Source organism: Clarias gariepinus, chromosome 15, assembly GCF_024256425.1.
Source record: "Clarias gariepinus isolate MV-2021 ecotype Netherlands chromosome 15, CGAR_prim_01v2, whole genome shotgun sequence".
Taxonomy (NCBI): domain Eukaryota; kingdom Metazoa; phylum Chordata; class Actinopteri; order Siluriformes; family Clariidae; genus Clarias; species Clarias gariepinus.
In genome coordinates this window covers 25,364,158-25,383,552 of record NC_071114.1, presented here as the reverse complement: position 1 = coordinate 25,383,552, position 19,395 = coordinate 25,364,158, and the positions used below count along the sequence as shown (strand labels likewise).

The 19,395-nt window shown below is 36.6% G+C and overlaps 1 protein-coding gene across 3 annotated transcripts; it reads right to left on the bottom strand.

The window, feature by feature from the left end:
* On the bottom strand, window positions 1-18,945 carry nadsyn1 (NAD synthetase 1). 3 transcript variants are annotated; one of them, XM_053513035.1, is made up of 21 exons: window positions 18,795-18,945; window positions 18,569-18,629; window positions 17,885-18,001; window positions 16,946-16,999; window positions 16,713-16,802; window positions 15,796-15,847; window positions 15,466-15,554; window positions 14,724-14,841; window positions 13,677-13,808; window positions 11,337-11,408; window positions 11,116-11,240; window positions 9,636-9,684; window positions 9,383-9,485; window positions 8,251-8,419; window positions 6,336-6,471; window positions 4,327-4,433; window positions 4,092-4,223; window positions 3,004-3,073; window positions 2,076-2,204; window positions 330-506; window positions 1-247 (listed from the first exon to the last, which is right to left on the bottom strand). In XM_053513035.1, exons 1-21 carry the CDS (start codon window positions 18,877-18,879, stop codon window positions 209-211), a joined length of 2,106 nt encoding a protein of 701 aa, XP_053369010.1. In that variant the 5' UTR covers window positions 18,880-18,945; the 3' UTR covers window positions 1-208. The 3 variants fall into 3 exon arrangements, with proteins under 3 accessions (XP_053369010.1, XP_053369012.1, XP_053369011.1); XM_053513036.1 differs by lacking the exon at window positions 1-247 and having other exon boundaries at window positions 324-506; XM_053513037.1 differs by lacking the exons at window positions 18,569-18,629; window positions 18,795-18,945 and having other exon boundaries at window positions 16,935-16,999; window positions 17,885-17,953.
* Window positions 18,946-19,395: the final 450 nt, after the last annotated feature.

Below are 19,395 nucleotides of genomic sequence, written 5' to 3'. Positions count from 1 at the left end.
TTATGGGAAAAATCAACATGTTGATTTAATGTTATGTGACCTAATCTGTTCTACTCCTCTTCTACCAGATTGCTACACTATGACTTATTTTTTATTTAATGCTGACATAATAGATTACATAACCAGCTATTACATGGTCCATTCCACATGATATACAAATGATAAGTATTGTAACCCAATAATCATAAAGGGTGCCATTAAAAATAGCTTATATGAATTCTGCATATCCAGCCTCCATTAAGGAAATCTGTAAAAAAAAAAAATGTAAACATAAGTGTTATACTCTTTATTCTAGACATAATAAAAGACAAAACATTTGCAAGTCAAACCTCATGGTCAATGCAGCAGAACTGCCAAGACCAGAGTGTGTTGTAGAGGAAGGGACGGAGGTCAAAGCGGTTGTCGTCAGGCCCGTAGCTCTCAGCGTGGTAAGATGGCGTCACTGTAGTCATCTTGTGCCTGTTGACTGAGTACATCCTGAAGAAATGCTTCACTTTTGCAGCCACCTAATAGCCAAAGATTAAATTCTTAAGAACCGACTCATCATTGGCTACAATACCCAATATTGACCTTTCGCAGACACGTGACTACCACGACCTCAGTCATAACAGCGGATGGCAAAAGCATCTTTAACTGACATTAGGGTACTATGTGCTTTCGTTGATAATATGGTGTAAGGTGTATTTTTGAGCCCAAAAGATATCAAAACGATTATCTGATGATTACGTGATTACCTATTGGATTACCTGATGCTTTATCACGCAGATAAAAGAGTCACCTAGCAATGGATAGCTTCTGTTCTTCTGATTATTTTCATGTGCAGTATATGTTGTGGTGGACTTCGTAACTTGTTCAAAAGAGAAACTAACGGGTGAAAATGGATAACAGAGGTATTAAGGATATTAATTTTTACCTTAGATGGTGTATAAATATTTTATTCCTTCTGTGATTTGGTTGTGTTTGCTAGCATTAATGTTCATGCAGAATGGTTTTGGGCAGATTTACTAAAACATGGAGTTTTAGTAAAAGGTGGTATAGGGTTCACAGTCCAAGCTGTCAGTCCAAGCTGACTAGGCAGATTTACTAGCTTGTAACCTTCATCTGACAATCTTGCAAGACCAACACAAGGCATGTTTTAAGCGAAAATATTAATTATAATACTACAAAAATAAAATGAATAAAAAACAGCTCTGCAAAAATACCACAAAGCGCTAAATTACCTGTGAGATAGCTGCCTAATACACAATACAATCATTTCTTATTCTTATACTGGTTTAAACCATGCAATAATCATCCAGCTGGAGCATGCATTAAAATCTGCAAGATTAGCATGACAGATCTCAGCTAAAGATTCTATATTCAGTGTAATTGCTAAGTGAAATAACGATTAATCCAAAACTACAATGACATTTTATTAATTTTGAGCTTGTTATGTATTAATCCCCAAATCAAAAGTCCCTTTTCAGGTACAAACTTTTAGATGTTTTACATACTGTAGAATACTGGGCAAAAGTCTTGATCCACTCCTCATTCCTTCACATTAAATTCAATTAAATGTAATAATGTAGATTAAATTTAAAAAATGAGAGCAAATGTTTTACTGTGACAGACTGCAAAGTGCAATTTAAAAACTGGTTGTTTATGTTACAACCTCGGCAACAACCTCATTTCTCCTCTCGTCTGTTCCAAGCACTTAGCATTTAGCATCACCAGTATACACCAGTATCACCGGCCTGATCATCTGTCTGGCTTTTTGGAAGCAGAATATGAAAAAATGAGAGATGGCCTAAGACTACTGTATTTAATCATATACCAATCAATGTATTAAAATTTTCCCGCTCAAGAGGAGCTAGTTTTAAAAAAAATCTGACGTTTAAGAAATTAGTTGAGAAAAGTGTTTTCATTGCCAGACCATATTTATGATCTTCACAATATATCACAAACTTAGTTTTTCTTTACAATTTACAAACATGCCTAAAAACTAAGATTCGCTGGTAATCATTGCTCTAAAATCATCTAGAAATAGTATTTCAGTGTAAAGAAGTCGTACTGACTAAGTAAATGTCAGAGCTGACCTGTGCAGGGGAACAGCTTTCTCTCCAGGTGTGAATGAGCTTGCAGAACATGCTGTACGGGCCACACTTGGAGATCTTCCGAAGCTTTCCAATCACAGACAGCTCCGAATAAGTCATACCCATGTCTGCCTGAGAGCGACAGAGAGATTGCAGTAAATAAGGAACAGGTTTTCTCATCCCACCAAAACCACACGCAGGTTTAAAAAAAAAGAAAAAAGGAACTGATACAGTGATGTGGGAAAGATTTAAGACAAGGAGTCATGGTACAGATTATATGAGCATGATCTACAGGCACAAAACCACACGCATGCCAATATCTAAGAAAATGAATTTTTAAATTTTGCATGCCATGTCTGATTTTAAATGTATATATTTCACACATAATCGGCCCTAGAATTATTGGCACCCTTAAAAAAAATGGCAAAACAAATGCAAGTATAAAAATATACTTATATATTTTTTTCAGTTGACTTGAGAAACTACTGAAGTAACCAAACCATGCAACCATTATTTTAGCGTCTTTAAACATTACACTAAGAACATAATTTGCTAAATTATTTAAATGTATATTCTTGTTTAATTTATTTTAAAAAATTATTTCATTTAATCTAATTGACAAATATGAAAACTAATCTGTTTTTTATTTTACACAGTCTCCAGGAACTCTATTACTGCATTTAAAATCTTTGACTCCTGTCACTAAAGGGAAGATCTGTAATACAATAAAAGTTTTAAAGGTCAGTACACAAAGGTGAAGGAGGCAAATAAAAATGTTATACACATACACACTTTAAGCATCACTCAGTCATTAATGTTTTTTTTATAAAGGGTGCCAATAATTTAAGAGCACATTCATCGTTTCTCCCAGGCTACTGTAATTGCATGTAACCCCCCCTCCCCTGTTTCTCTCAGAGTGACTCATATGTACCTCATCGGTCTGAGACACCTGACCGTCGGCCAAGGGTTCGAGCTCGGCAGTGGGAGGGGCAGCCACGATGCTGCGGGAAAAACAACAGGACAATTCGGAAAATTAATAAAAATGCTGCATGTTTGACCTTCAAATGCAAAGCATGAGATTCCAATGAATTAGTCTACACCACTCTAGCTGGTGATTAAAATTCCAAGCATCCTCACACCTGCATATTTTTTAGCCTGGTTTGCTCTATCACACCTAGTTCAACTGGTTCAAGCAGTTCCTGGTATCTCCTGCGCACTGACAATGTAGAGCTCAACTGATTACAACTGATCTTGCTGTGAAAAGGTGATAAGTTCCTCTACTTTAGCACATTTGCTGCCATAATAAATGGTTTCAAATCCCTCACACAAGATGTAATATAAGAGAAGAAGAACATGAGGTAAAAGAAATGTACTTAAAGGTAAAAGGTTATGAAACATGTCTATCACCCAGGTGAAAAACTATCCCGCCTCCTAAACTTAATCACTAGTTGTGTCTGCTTTAGTAACACCTGCAACCGAATGGTTATAACGGCTAAAACACGGCTGTAGAGGATTTTTTTTCTTTGCAAAATTACTATGAATTAAGTAACTATAAAAATTACTATACTATACTATAACACTGTAAATCCTTTTTTCGTAAATTTGCTCCTGCATTCAAATATGTTTCATGTTAGGACTGTGTGAACGAGGCCACTCCAAAACCTTAACTGTATCTCTTCTGAGCCATTCAGAGGTGCAATCGGTCTATTTCACACCATTGTCTTGCTGCAAACCATATTTGTGCTTGACCGTCACAAAACCAGCAGATATTCCTTGTTCTTGCTGTACACTCACCATATACTCCCTGAGAACTTCTTGTTCTCATCAAAGCTCTTTTCTAATTCTTACACCCACGGTGTAACACCTTTTTATCACATAGAATGAGCACTTGCTTGCCAAAATCGCTCTCTACAAAATTTCTCAGGGGACTCAATACACATTGATTGAACTGACTGACTACGTTATTGAGCCAATAATCTATTAAACTTGATTAAATTGTGTAATCAACAATTCACACACCTCTTAAGAGCAGAGAGCTGAAACTGATCAGCACAGTAAAGCAGGAATCTCTTCAGGTCCATCTTACTAACACCGCCAATGGGGTTTATATCGGCACTGGAGCAGTCGTATTTAGTGAAGTAACCGGTCAAACTATAGAAACCAAAAAAAAAATCATGAAGGAATGTTTCATTGTTTATGAAAAAAAATATTTTGCAGGTTATGCCAATCAATCCATGATCTGCATATACTGTACCTCTCATCCACATTGGCTGAACCCAGTACCAGCAGGCCGCCAGGTTTCCCCTGCGCCCACAAATACAGCTGGGCAAAGAGGTAAGCCAAAATCATCCTGACACGAGCCTGGAAAAGCAAAAAACATACATCGTTTATACATACTCAAAAATGATAAGGAATAAATCATGACAGTGTGGTGTAAAGTCAAGGTTACCACTTATTTAGTGATTAAGTTGAGCATTCTCTAATACCAGCATCGCCAGATGTGTTCTATTACTCTTACATCAAAGCAATTTTACAATACTATCAATTTTAATGTTTTAAGGATGACAGATCATTTTGTTTTTTTTATGTTTAGGGTTTCATTTATTGTTAGATGGTAAAGTTAAGATATGGTAAATTTAGATCAAGTTAGGTAAAGTGATGTGTTTTTTTAATGCCTGAATGATTCATAGGTCACTGTGAGACTTAAAAAATAAAAGGTATAGAGACTGGACTGTAAATGAGACGCACAAATTTGCAAATAAAAGAGAGACAAAAAAAAAGCATTTCATGAAGCTTGGAGAACTATTGCTCAAGACTACATAAAATACAAGAAAGTCTGACTCTTTGGAAGCAGAATATGAAGACATTAAGGGTGACATTTAAAAAAAAAAAAACATTTAACCATGAATGCATCAACATAAATATATAAATACATAAATAAATAAATAAAAATTGAAAGCTTTATACTTTTCAATCAGATGTGCATTGATACTGGGGGATAGTCAACGTCATGAGCAGTATTGGAAAAGAAAATCTGGCGTCATTTCAGCATTTCAACTTTAATTACTAAGCAAAAGGAAGTAGGCGGACAGCATGCATTTTGGTCATGTATACTGCTGCACGTAATGTGCTGTGTTTTCACAAATGAAGAAACCTAGGTTGGACACCCAAATCACTCAGATGAATAGTGTCAAACGGTCCAGTGTGGGCGTGAACACTGTGGTAAAGCTGTTACACTGCCAGCAAAGTTCTTAAACAGAAACAAGCAATCTGCACAATTTGCCCGGGCTTTTCTGAAGGGTTATGGGTCAAACCAGTCCAAGCATATTATACAGACAATGCAGTAGGCCTACATATAATGAAGAAAAAAAAAAAAAAAAAACTTTTTTAAACTACTGAGACTTTCATAATTGGTGTTTTCCGTTTCAGTTCAATAAACTCTTATGCAACTATTGTAGCAAGAAAGTTTATTAACCACAATATCATAATATTATAATTAAATAATGAATAACACAATGTGGGTTTTTTTATATTAAGAGATCACTTAAACACTTGGTGAAATTGCATCATAGAATTCAGTAGAAAGCAGAGCCATGTTTAATAGTAAAAGTAACAGCAGTTCCATGCACGGTGAGTGCTCCTGTGTGGTGAGATCTCACAGGATTTTGAAAAAAGGCTCGAGGAATGGAAAAGGGTCATGTTGTCCGATGAGTCCAGACCGACCCTATTGCAGAGCATGGGTGCGTCAGGGTAAGAAGTGAAGCGCATGAAGCGATGCACCATCATGCATAGTACAAGATGCTGTACAAGCCTATGGAGGCAGGGTTATGCTTCAGTGGATCAGGTCTAGGCTCAGCAGCATTATGTGGCAATAAAATTAAGTCAGCTGACAACCTGAATGTACTGAATAACCAGGTTGTCACATCAGGCGATGTCTTTTCCTTCCCTGATGGTACAGCCATATTTCCAGACTCAAAAGAACCATAACCCAACTTTACCTAAGCTTGTTTCTAGTGCAGATTTTAGCAGTCTTTTATTTGCTTCCTCATTACAATTCCCCTTACGGGAGGCCCTCATAGTCTTCTTCTTAGCATTTGTGGTGGTTTATGTGCAAAGCCGCAGGCTTCAGAAGAATCCCCCGAGTTCTAGTAAATGCTGTACATAACATTAAAGGTACAGCTTTATAATGTTCTTCATTTATTTTTTCTCCAACTAAAACAGATGCTCAATTGGTGATTACGTGTTTAAAAAAAAGGTCCCAACCTGAACATTCTGCAAAGCAAGGTTCTCTCTTCTGCTGCCTCCATTTGCCCGAAAGTTAGGCAACTTGCCCATTACCATGGAGAAGATTCCCAGCATGCCTTTCACTGCCATGTCAATGTTGATGTTGAGATGATTGCTAACAGAAGAAAGAAAGTTTTACCTACTAACCATATAAAACGTTTAAGCAGCAATCATGGTGTCTGGTTTTAAGTTGCATTTTTCTACATTTGGAAAATATCAAAATCAGGATGTAATGACAGAACTTAAGAGAAGAGAAATATAAAACTGAACATTAGATGGTACCGTTAGACTAAAACTGACAAAATCTTACACTCTCTGAAATGTTCTACTTAGAATATGTTTACTGTTAATTCAAAAGTATAAAACCATAGAATAATTTTTTATATATTGTTTTGTTAATAATGCCTGGAGCATCCTGTCAGTAACATTTGACAAACATGTATTTTTAAAAAAACATACATGGAATCAATATTAGAAAAATTTGCAAACCTTCAAGAACGGACTGAAACATTTAAAAATATATAGAAAAAAACATTGTGATTTTAAGATGCTGTGCTGTCTACATTTGACCCTCAATCACAGTATATTCTAACTCTTTTTCATTTACGTGGTTTTCTTTTTACTTTTTATAACATTTTAATGTAAAACTCATACAATATTGGTGTAATTATTCCATAAGGTACAGTACTGTGCAAAAGTCATAAGCCACTCATCATTTCTTAATAGGTTACATCCAAAACGACAGAGACTTGTATTCTTCTATTTCTTGTGTTTCTTGTTTTGTTTTTTTTAAGTAGTCTTGAGCATTAGTTCCCAAGGTTTTTTTTTTTTTTTTGGCTCTCATTTTTGGCAGTTTTTTGGTGGGTTTAGTCCGGCCCCTTTACCCGATCAGTTTCGAAGACAGCACAGTGACAGCCGCACAGTGACCTATGAATCATTCAAGCATAAAAACACATCTAACTTGAGTCATGAATTAGTGAGAAACGGGTGCAGACGATGACAGATGATCAGGCTGTTAATTAGCCGGTGATGCTGTATGGTGGAAACAGAGGAAAGGGGAAATGAGGTTGCTGCAGAGACCTTTACATTTCTTTTTTTATTTTTAGGTACTTTGCATCCTGTAACAGTAAAACATTTGTTCCCTTTTCTTTAATTTAATCAAGATTATTTAATTTAGTTTAATATAAAGAACTGAAGGAGGCTCAAGACTTTTGAACAGTACTGTACATTGATAGAAAAGTAAAAACAGATATTAATAAATGCAACAAAAACAAAACAATAAAATAAGAAAATTGGCGTTTATAAATAACATAATTTTAAAAATAATTTAACAGGTTTGATAACTTGAACTCCTGAAATCCTCTGCAACATACAACAAGTCATGCTAATGAATTATCTGCTTAATGAAAGGGTTTTAGCATAAGAGCAGTTTTGTGCCAGAGCTCTCGAACAGGAAGGGAAAGTAGATTTTAAAAAGGCCGCCTCAAAGTTATTATTAGCACTTCTATATTATTATTATATTTATGGCAAAACAGGCAATGTTTAGTCCTATGGTAGGGCAGTATAGATGTGCCGTAACAAAATAATATTTTATTAAAACAAAAGTATGGCATCCTGGAGCCCCGAGTCTCTCCCTGTCTGAAAACTTGGATAATATTTGGCTATAGAGTTCAATCTACACTCAGGTGGCATCTGCAAGAATATTGATTTTTTTTTTTGTTGTTCTGTCTGTGTTGTGTTTTGTTTATTGTGTACTTTTGTAAACATTTTTTTATTGGGTTTAAAGTTATCATCTGTCAAAAGATCAGTCTATAGTCAAGTAATAACCTCATGCAGTGGCAACCAGGGTTTGGACTAGAAACCCTGCGTTGCCTGGAAAACAACAAAATCTGACCTGCCGATTTGAGCAGCCAGCTCTCTCGCTCGGCTGCGGGTACCCTCTGAGGAATTCTCACTCCCCATGTAGCAGGTGGTAAAGAGGCGATTACACAGCTCCCGTGGATCTTCAGGCCTGTAAGAGACATCGTTCACCAACCGCCGAACATCCTCCAACACCCGCTCATCTGTAAAAAAAAAAAAAATCTGTGACTAATACTGATGCGGTTAACTCAACAATGTCTGTAGTTTGTATAAAGAAGGTTTAATAATGATTGATTTCTCTTTTGTAAGGAAAGTGTGTCTGTGAGTGTGAGGCTTTATTTACTTTCGTGAAAACTGGCAAAAAGTGAAGAAATTGCATTCCAGTGCATGGTTTGCATATCTGCAAAACTGACTCAATCTTCTTGATACATATATCAGACTTATCGTATACACTGTCTGCTTTAAAAAAATAAATAAATAAAACAAAGTTTCTGTTAATTTTTATTATTTTTTTCTTTTCTTTTGGCTGTTACAGCTTTTCATTTTCTTGTTTTTTTTTGGCAGAAAAATAGTAAAATTCCAGTCATTTGCCATTCTGCTGGTTCTAACTGTTACACCCTTATTATTTTGTTATATATTTTATAACTGCAAATGTAACCAGATTGCACAAGCTTTGCCATCTCACAGCTGCCCGGAATGACCGTATTAACCTTGAACTGTGTTTCTGTCTGTCTGGGTTTTAGCATGTTTTCCACATAACCGTGTGCGTTTCCTCTGGGTTCTTCGGTTTTCTTTCACCTCCCAAAAATAAATTGGTAAGAAAACTACCCGTGTTAAACTGCCCAGAGTTCTGAATGCGTGTCATGGTGCCCTGTGATAAACTAGTGTCCATTCAGAATGTACTCTATCCTCATGTTTCATTTCCTGGAAAAGGCTCCAGATCCACACGACTAAGATAAAGTGGATACTGAGGAAGGACAAATACTGTATATGAACTGCACTGGAAATGCAACTTTAGGACTCAAACACAAATACTCAAACCTACTTTATTGGCAACTTTAGTACAGCAACTACTGACTTACAGTATTAGCTGTCACACTGGGGAAACTCATATTCCATTACAGAGCTTGTGTGTAGTTAATGTACGGCATGTGTGTAGGACTTACTGCCATCTTGGACAGCCTGACAGACGAGTACACACATAGAGTACACTATGCACGCTGAGGACGCACTGTCAACTCCACCACTGAGAGGAAGCAGAAAGCCAGCCTGAAACCGCCAAGAGAAAAAACTTCCTGTAAATAAATAACTTTTCACTAAGGCATGCACGGACACACACACTATATATATATATATATATATATATATATATATATAAATGCATGCACATAATGCACAAAAATAAAATAAAAAATTCACCTGGCCACTCCTCCTTAAGTAGTCCCATAACCAACATGCAGGACCAAGACTGAAGAGGAAAAAATAATAAAATGGAAATAATTACTTACAAAAAAAACATTTTTCATCATTTCGAATTATGTTGTAGAATCTGAAGATTGAAAAGCAGGAAAATCCAGAGAAATCCAGAGTAATGATCAGCTACCATTACTACTATATTATACTAGTTTTGTTTACATTGAGGAAGTAGCTTATTAGGAGCTCATTGTAAAGTTGATTATTAAACCCTGCACATACAGTAGCTGTTAATAAAATCACTTTAACTTAACATTTGTTTAGTGCGTAACACTGGGCTCTCAGTTTAGGTATTTTACAAGCCCTTCCTTACTTCGGACTGCTGTAGATATGTTTGCTCTAACGTGTTTTATCTCATAGAGACGCTTCACATAATTGCTTTTTGTTAGCACTACGGTTTCAAAACATGTGAGACAAACTAGTTAAAAGTTTCCCACAAAAGGAAAAAAAACATACACTGATCAGTCCATTTATCGTAAGGTTCAGCTTTCATAGTCCAATTGCCTTTTTTTTTGGAGTAAGCCATGATTTTGTTGCACAATTGCACATTCGTTCGTGTTTTGTAAGGATTTAGGGAGATTGTAGGGGGATTACAGTCCTTTCTGTGTCTTCCATATGCTCTGTGTATTCGCTGTAAACTATTGCGTTGATTGCCGCTTATGGCCACGCCTACCTCATGTATATAATTATGGTGAAAAAGAAAAAAAAAAACCTGGGTGCTGTAACAAAGTCAGGCACATGACTGCTTATAACATCCTTTCTACTTAACAGTTTGATTTTATTTACTCCAGAGATTTACCTTCAGGCAAATAACTAGCTACTGCCAAGGTTTCATCCTGTTCAGCCAGGATTTTATCCTCTTCAGTGAGGCTGAACAGACATGCCAAGATTTTCTGAGACTGGTTTTGCATCCTCCAGTGTATAAAACGTAAAGATAACATTAAGACAGTGAGTCCTGATCAATGTACAGACAAACCCTTTTTTTTTATTTATATGGATATAGTGGTGTGCATCCCATGCCTTAAGAATGGAACAAATTAGATTTATAGTCCTTCTCAAATTGCTTTTAGTGTGTGTGTGTGTGTGTGTGTGTGTGTGTGTGTGTGTGTATATTTGTGCATGCCCTGCAATAGATTGGCACCCTGTCCAAGGTGTACCCTGCCTTGTGCCCAAGGTCACCAGGAATAAGTTGTAGCCCCCACTGACCCCCCTCCCCCCCTCCCCCCCCACAACCCTTTACAGGATAAGCGATGTAGACGATTAATTAATGAAACACAAACATCCAATACTGTAATTTCAGTTTTTTTTGTTTGTTTGTTTGCTATTTTATTATTTCTGATAATTAAGAAGCACCTAAAATCCAAATGACATTTCAGTGTCATGTTTGTTCTGAGGTATGTACATTTTTGCACTACACTGACTGTACCTAATCTCCTCCTCAGGAGTGTGAAAGACCCAGTCGACAGCCCGGTGAGTTGGCAAGAAGGTGTCTTTGCAGTCAGACAACGAAAAATCGACCTTGATTCTTTTGTACGGTTTGTGTTCATACTCCTACAGAAAGGGGGGAAAAGAACATGGCAGGTTTATAACACAAGTATTTGCTAGTGAAGTGTGAACTTTTCAGCAAGGTCACCCCTGGGACCTTACCATATGCGGGTGACATCTCTCCCCTCTGTAGCTGCGCACATCCTCGAGGTCAAGAGTGGCTGTGAGAACTTCCTGTGAATAGTACAAAGTAGTGCTGCACGATTAATGATATCGCAATCGCGATGTCAGCCTATGCGATTACATTACAGCAAATGTTGCGATTATATTAAATAAACAAATGCATTTGCGGACGTAACAAGACATTCATTCTAAGAGCTGTATGGCCATTTCTTATGTCAAAAATAAAAAATAACCAGTCAGACTCGTGTAGCGCGCGTGCTGGTGGTCACGTGACTTTCCGCAGCGCAGTGTGGAGACGGAAGAAAATGGGATACAGAAGAGACCGACGCTGAACTTGTGCCCAGAAAAAAATGCAAGTTATTTGGCAATATTTTGGTTTCAGGATATCGGACACTAAGCAGAAAGAGCTACTGCGCAAAATTGGCAAAACTAAAGTCGCTACATCAGGTGGCAACACGACAAATTTATATCAGCACCTGAAGCAACACAGAAAAGTATGATAAATGCATGGCGGTAAAAGCCAAGAGTAGTAAAGAGACCAAACAAAGCACAACCCAGTGTGAGCAAAACTAAACAACACATTATTACAGATGTGTTTGTAAGTCTCAGTAAGTAACGTAGCGACGTTCAACTTAAAATAACTGCAGTGAAATTCTTTTTAACTCCTACGGACCTTTGGTCAAGCAGGACGACCGAGACATATATTAGCCTAACCGCGCACAATGAGTTTGAACTGAAAAGCCGTTGCCTGCAAACATCGTATTTCCCTGACGATCACACCGGAGAGAACATACTGTAGCCGCGGGTTTAAGAGAGGCACTGGCTGCATGGGACCTCTGTAAGGATGGTTTGGTCGCTGTCACAACAGACAACGGCACGAACATCGCCAAAGCGGTGGCGCTTAATCACTGGACTAGGTTACAGTGCTTCGGGCATAGACTTTATTTGGCCATCGGTAAGTTAAATTAATTTAATCTTTTCATATTTAAAGCTACTTAACTGTACGTTAGAGAGGACAGCTATTAACAGATTTATTTAGGAATAAATGGAAATACAGTGTATGAGAGTGTATGACTCTAAAATTAATATGTTTAAAGGACACTTTTCTTTCCTTTAATCTCTTCTTCATCATTAGATTAGAAATGGTGAGTGATTTAATAAGAATACCAATAAAGTATATGTTACATCCTCCTTAAATGTCCCTGTTTTGGGACAAAAAGTTTAAAAATTAAATGGGTATTTGTTTTATTCATCTGTACTTTTTACTTTTTAATTTTATTTTAAAGTTAATTTAATGTAATTTAATTCAATAATGTAAAGATGTTACTGTTATTTAAATTTGTACAATTTTGTTTTAATTAGAAAACATTGTTCATTTGTTCATAGTTGCTAGATTGCACTGTACACTATATCTCAGTTGAGAAATTTAAATTTCTGCATTATTAGTAATGTGGGTGGACTTTCCTTGATAACAAGCAAGTTGAGTCATACCACTTGTTTATCGTATCGCAATCGTAAATCGCAATTTTGACCTTAATAATCGCAATATGACATTTTTCCCAAATCGTGCAGCCCTAGTACAAAGAGAAGAAGAAAGCATCTGTTAGTGTGTGTTAAAACTGAAACACCTAAAATAACTTTTTGTAATGACTGGTGCCCTCTGTTGCCTGGTTTGGGAACTACAATCGGTATGAAAACACAAGCAAGCCTTCACTTACATGTATCCCCTAACTGACCCCAAAGCTAAGCAGCTAGATTTGACCTTGAGGGCAGAGCCAGAAGAGCCTCTCCAAACAGATCGGTCAGAGAGTGGGGCAAAAGGTGATATAATTTCTTTAGCAACCGCGATGGGTGCTCTACGTGATCTTTTTAAAACTACAGTATAGTTCCAATACACAATTAAAAAAAGGTATTTCTCTCGCTCATGTATTGAAGCGCTTTATTCCTCACATATTGTGAATTGTGACTTAGTGGTTAGAACGATTGCCTCACATCAAACAGGCTTGGGTTTCGAATCTCATCTGTGGTCTGTATGAATGGAGTTTGCAAGGTTCTCCCCATGCTTATTGGGTTTCCTCTAGGTATTTCAGTTTCCTCCACATTGCAGAGACACAGGCTCTGGTCTGCTCCGAATTAACTGTGTTAAAAATCTCATCAATCCAAAAATCATATACACAAAATGAACCAGAAGCCTTATTCATTTCCTTGAACATACTTCAAATAGAAATACATTTTACTTCTCTCCACCAATAAGCCGAAATTTGGTTTTGCAAAATTTCCACTTAAATGTTCAATCTTCATTTAAATAAAGACTCTTACCACATCATCAAGAGAAAACTGTGCGCCCTGAGCGACGATGTCACCGTTGATGGCGATCATAGCACAGCCATCGTAGTAAAGACGATCTCCATCGCAGCCTTTTTGATTGGCGAACAGATAGATTCCTCCACTCTGTAAAAATAAACAGCATAAACAACAAAGCACAAGCTGAGGAATACATTATCAAAATGTAGTTACCAGTGCTCATACAAGAGCGAAGTTGATTTCTCAAATCCGAGTAGTCGAAAGGTGATAATAAAACTTTCTTTAATAGCAGGTTCAAGCGGCTATCCCGTAAATCACAGGTTCATACTGTAATAATGAGCTTGTTTCTATAGTAACAACTCGTTATTTGCACAGAGAACTCTTCTCATTTTCTAACTGAACAAAGTTAAATAGAAACAATAGTTATAATTGCTGAAGCTTTCTGTAAGGAGATGTTTAAGAACTTTAAAGGTGATTATAAATGGATAAAAAGGACTTCATAAGGATTTTAGAGTAAAGATTGAAAACATTGGCAAACTGCTGCTTTTTAAGACGAAGAAACACACATTAATTCAGGTCGAGGTTGTAACAGTAAGTCTGCTTTGTGTGGAGACAATATGTAGATTGCCAATTCGATTCGATTAAGTTTTTGGGAATTGCGATCCTTGATTCGATTTTTGTGTGATTTACCTCAAACAGCTATATTTTGTACAGTTTCTGAGGCTTTACAAAGCACTAAAAGTATCTAATAAAAATAAAAATAAAAATAAAAACAATTTTATGCCTTTTAATAATTGCAGTTTTATTAAATTATTTAAAAAGCATGAATCGATTCTGAATCAAATACTGATTGTTTGATTAAATTAATTGAATAACAATTGCAGACCTTAGAATACATTGCACATTTTGCATTGTATTTTGGCTTCTTATATCTTTATTACTAGCATTCTGTAACAATGTCTTTACCCCTTGTTGACGCAATCGATGGAAAAAAGAACGGTATCTATTTTGGTCTTAGGGCAAAATCTTTTAACAGGAGGTGGGAATGTGTGTGTAACTGACCTTTGTGGTGGCTGACCTGACCAAGTTCACCCTCTGGTCAGCTTTGCGTAGCTCATGATAGCTGGCAGACGAGTTGGTAAAGATCTCAACGCCATCCAAACCCATGTCCACATGAGGACTGTGAAACAGTCAGTTTTTTTTTTTACATTGTCTTATAGGATATACATAATACAGATCATACAGATACTAAGGCACTAATAAGAGAAGCGGTCATTAAAGAAGGCACGAAACTGCACCTAGAGTAAATCTAGGATAGAACAAGGTCTATTGGAGTGGAGTTGTGGGAAAGTTAGTTCCACAATCCTAGCTTAATTACATTCTAGACAAACCCAGTGACACGCTCATTATTAATTGCACAGGAGTCTGCTCCGATCGAATTTAATGTTCACATACAATATTTATGACCGGGTCTGTGAAAACCCTTTTATTTAAATATTTATTTTAGTAGTAAAACATGAATATGCAGGTCTGAGTGAGACTTTTTTTTTTTGGATGATTGTTATACATGCAGTGCACACACTATTATTTATTAATTAATTAATAGCAGGTGAGTGATAATTACTTTTGAACACAAATTAAAAAGTGATCGACTTGTTGTTTCTCCCTTTAAACACTATAATAATTTATTGTTTCCCTTATATTAAGAAAGTAACTGAATAATCATAAAGATGCTGTTGGGTCGTAGTTTTTAAATTCTGGATTGCAGTCTTGCCTAACATTGTGTTGACTTCAAGTGCAGTACCTCCTGGGATTCCACAGTTCAGCACAGATCTCACTTCCTAAGCATGTGTCCTTTGTGGACAGGACTGCGTCACCAAATGGGACTGTCACCTACAGAAAATGATTATTACAAAGAACATTTACATAAAAATTCAGTGAACTGTTAAATGTATCACATTAACAGTGATCATACTGCCACGCTAAATTTATCTTCATTTAGTACTTGAGGCCAAGGTGTGGATAAAAGTCTGTTCCCATACAGGGATAGAAAACATCTGAGTAAGGATTTTTGTGCTCTAACTTGTTTCTTTCTTGAAAGATATCTAGGGTGGAGTAAAGTGAAATGTTTTACTTGTCCTGTCACATCCTGGATCATTCTTGGTAAAAAGTACTCCTCGACATGTCTGTGGAAAAGAAGCACAGTACCGCTGCTTATAATGGAGGGAAAAAGTTAGACTTAAAGAAAAAGAATCCAGCCTGAACCATCTGTTGATTTATTATTGATTGATTAACATGTCATCTGAAGTAGCTTCCAAATTGTGGCAATGCACTTTAATTGTGGCATGGAAGATCTCTGCACTAGAACCCTCACTACCTCTCGTCTGTACACAAGATTTAGCTGTCATGCTAATTCTGCCATAAACACCATTGTCTTAGAGACCATCTCTCCTGTAACTCAGCAGAACGGCATCAAATTCAGTACGGTGAAAAAAATATTGAGCCACTCCTCATTACTTCATATTAAATTTAATAATATGAATATAAAATTGCATTCTGGAAATTTGAGTCGGACATTTGCATCATGTCCACTACTCCAGTTTCACTAAAAGTTGATTTAGAAAAGAAACCCTTGATCTTTCTCTTATTTTTAACACTAACAGGAAAATCAGGCAGTCAATCAACATGTGTAAAATCACTTCACTTTTTTTTTTCTTAAATGCTATAATAACTGCAGTACTGATGTCAGAGCAGCAGACAATCACTAATCAGGAGTTATAAAAATGCAGCATCCACCTACAAACCTGAACTGAAATAATTAATCTTTAATCATGACTTTAATCTTTTCTGGAAAGCATTTGGTGACAACACCTTGAGAACTGCTATATAAATAAAATGTACTTACTTACTATACAAATCACAAATACTGCAAGGAAATTATACATTATGTATAATCGTTTGTGTAAAATTTTAGTGTTTCAGCGTGGAGTTTTCCTTTAGGACAATGTTACTGAAATCTTAAATAATCCGTATACTGTGGTGTTCATGTACCTGGGCTTACTCCAAGGAGAAAACCAGCGAAACTCCCTGTTGTTGCCATAATTTGCCAAAAGCATTTTGGGCCGGATCAATAAAATCTTCCTGTCACAGAAACAAAAGCAGATTACACCTTCATTAATTCTGACAGTAGCAACAGCTATCCACATGATCAATTCAAAACTATACCAGGTGCTGAATAAATATGACATTTATACTTATTTGATTTGTCAATACCAAAGACTGACTTGTTCAGGAACAGGACCCTGCAGTTATAGCGAACGTTGTGATGCATAACAGGCCTGTGAGAGGGGAAAAACACAAATCTTTAATTAGCAAAAATAATGGTAAAATAATACGAGGGCGAGTCAAAAATAATCTGCACTCTGATTATTTTAAGCACTGTGTATTCAGCGCTTTCCATTTAAGGCTACTGTCTCTCCGGTCACTGCTGGTGTGATGTGAAAGTGTTACATTAGTTCATCTGTAACTGCGGTGTGAGCAAGAATGGATGCTCCACATGTGATTTGCATGAAAGAAGAGAAGCATGCAGGGATTAATTTTTTGTGGCTGTTCTTGGTGGTGAAACCAGCACCAATCACGCAATAGCATAAACAGAAGCATTTGGATATCTGCAAACAAAATTTGGACCAACACACAAAAGTTTCTGAAAGAGAATCATTGCTGGTGATGAGACATGGATTCATCACTATGAGCCAAAAGTCAACAATCAGCTGGAAAATTGATGCTTATAGTTTTTTGGGATTCTCAAGGGCTAGTATTGGAACAATATCAGGACAAAGGTTCAATAATTAACAGTGCTCGTTACAGTAAGATGCTTATTGACCAGCTGAAGCCTAATATTCAAATTAAACACAAAGGACTGCTTTCCAAGAGCACTGTGATCTGCCCGCACTCTGCAAAAACTTCATTTCGAGTTGGTTAAGCATCCTGCCTATACTCCTGACCTCACTCCATCAGACTTTGACCTGGTCCCCTGATTCGTGGCTCACAGCTCAGCCTAAAACAATTTATAATGAGGGAACACAAAAGCTTCTTGACGATGGACAAAATGTATTGTCATTTTTAAAAATGAATTGAAATAAATTCTAAACTCAGAGTGCGGATAAATCTGACTCTTGTATTTAATTAACTGTACATAATAATTGAGCAATTTAAACACTCACATGCCAACATCGCAGATGATGTCCTGCGTCTCAGGAGACTCCAGTAGCACCTTGAGGACTTGGAAGCAGTGTAGTAGTGTGTCGGATTCATAGAAGTGATCGGCACAGCCATAGCCACTGGTGATTAAAAAGCACAATTTGCGTTTGTTTTGTTTTGAGTGAAGGAGGTGGGAGGCTAGGGACACACGATTAATAAAAATAAATAAGTAGAATCACAATCTCATTTCAGAAGTACACGCAATATAATTTCTGAATGACAGCGATTCACTTGTATATATTTGGGAATAATGATGAATTGCAGAATGGCACTCCCACTTATGACAACATTATGTGACATTACTTTGTCATGTTGGCCAGGCAAAAGTTATTTTATTAGCTAGGACACGAGCCACATTGGTTTATGCTGTAATTGGAAATTAAAGAGAATGGTGGGGTCCATCAAAGAAAACGTTCTCTTTAAAGAAAACAACTAAAAGTAAACATTAGTTCTCCTCAAAGTAAACATTTATTCAAGTATCCACCATGCATTCATTCTGTGCATTAGGTTTAACTATAGAAAAGGCAAAGTGCATAAAGATAAACCATGCAATCTGAATTATTGTCCAAGCTGTTGTTATAGAAGATGAATCTTTAAACTTCTGACCAATCAGAATCGAGAACATAAAGAGCTAATAAAGTCATTACCAGATTTCCAGTTCTGGTCCCAGTCTGTACTTGGCTCCTTTAGATTTGGCTCTCTCAATACCTGGTTCAGAGAGTGCAGTTATAGTCATATTCAAAGTCAAAGTCATATTTACTCCTAAACAACACACCCAGCCCTGGACATGCTGCCCCTGTCTACTGTAATAACTTCTGCAATTAAGCCTTCACTTCTAAGCCCAAAGTGAACGTTTAAATAAACACAACTTACTTTTCAGTATTCTTTGTAAATTGCCGTCAAAGTCTAAAGCCCACTGGTTGAGAGAGCAGGTTGCTAATGTGACTTTCCGCCCCATGGTGTTAAACTCAACAACAAACTCTCTGAACTGCACGAGCCGATCAGCGCGTGAACTTCCCTCAGCGTTCCTGCAGGGTCACTTCCGGGTTTAAAACTCCGCCCCCTGGAGGCAACGTGACAGTTCTGAAAAAGGACATTATTTTAGGAAAACTGATAGTAACTTTTATTATTATATTTATTGTAAATTGTAGTTATGTCTTAAGTCTTATCTAGTCTTAGGTTAAAACGAAATAAATGCATCATTAAAATGCTACAGATGAGTGTTATATTTTCTTATTGCCAAAAGACGCATACACCTATGTGTGCATTTCTTTTGACAAAAAATATTATACAAAGCTTTCCTTAAAGTTTTCCATAACTTAAAGGACATATATAAATGTTGCTGTTTAGTTGATTTTGTTGATTTACTTAAAGAGTAAAAAAAAATTCACTACTGCACTGAAATGCACATACTTGCAAAAGGAAAATTAATAAAAAAGGATTAAATAATTTACTGTAAATATATACATTATAT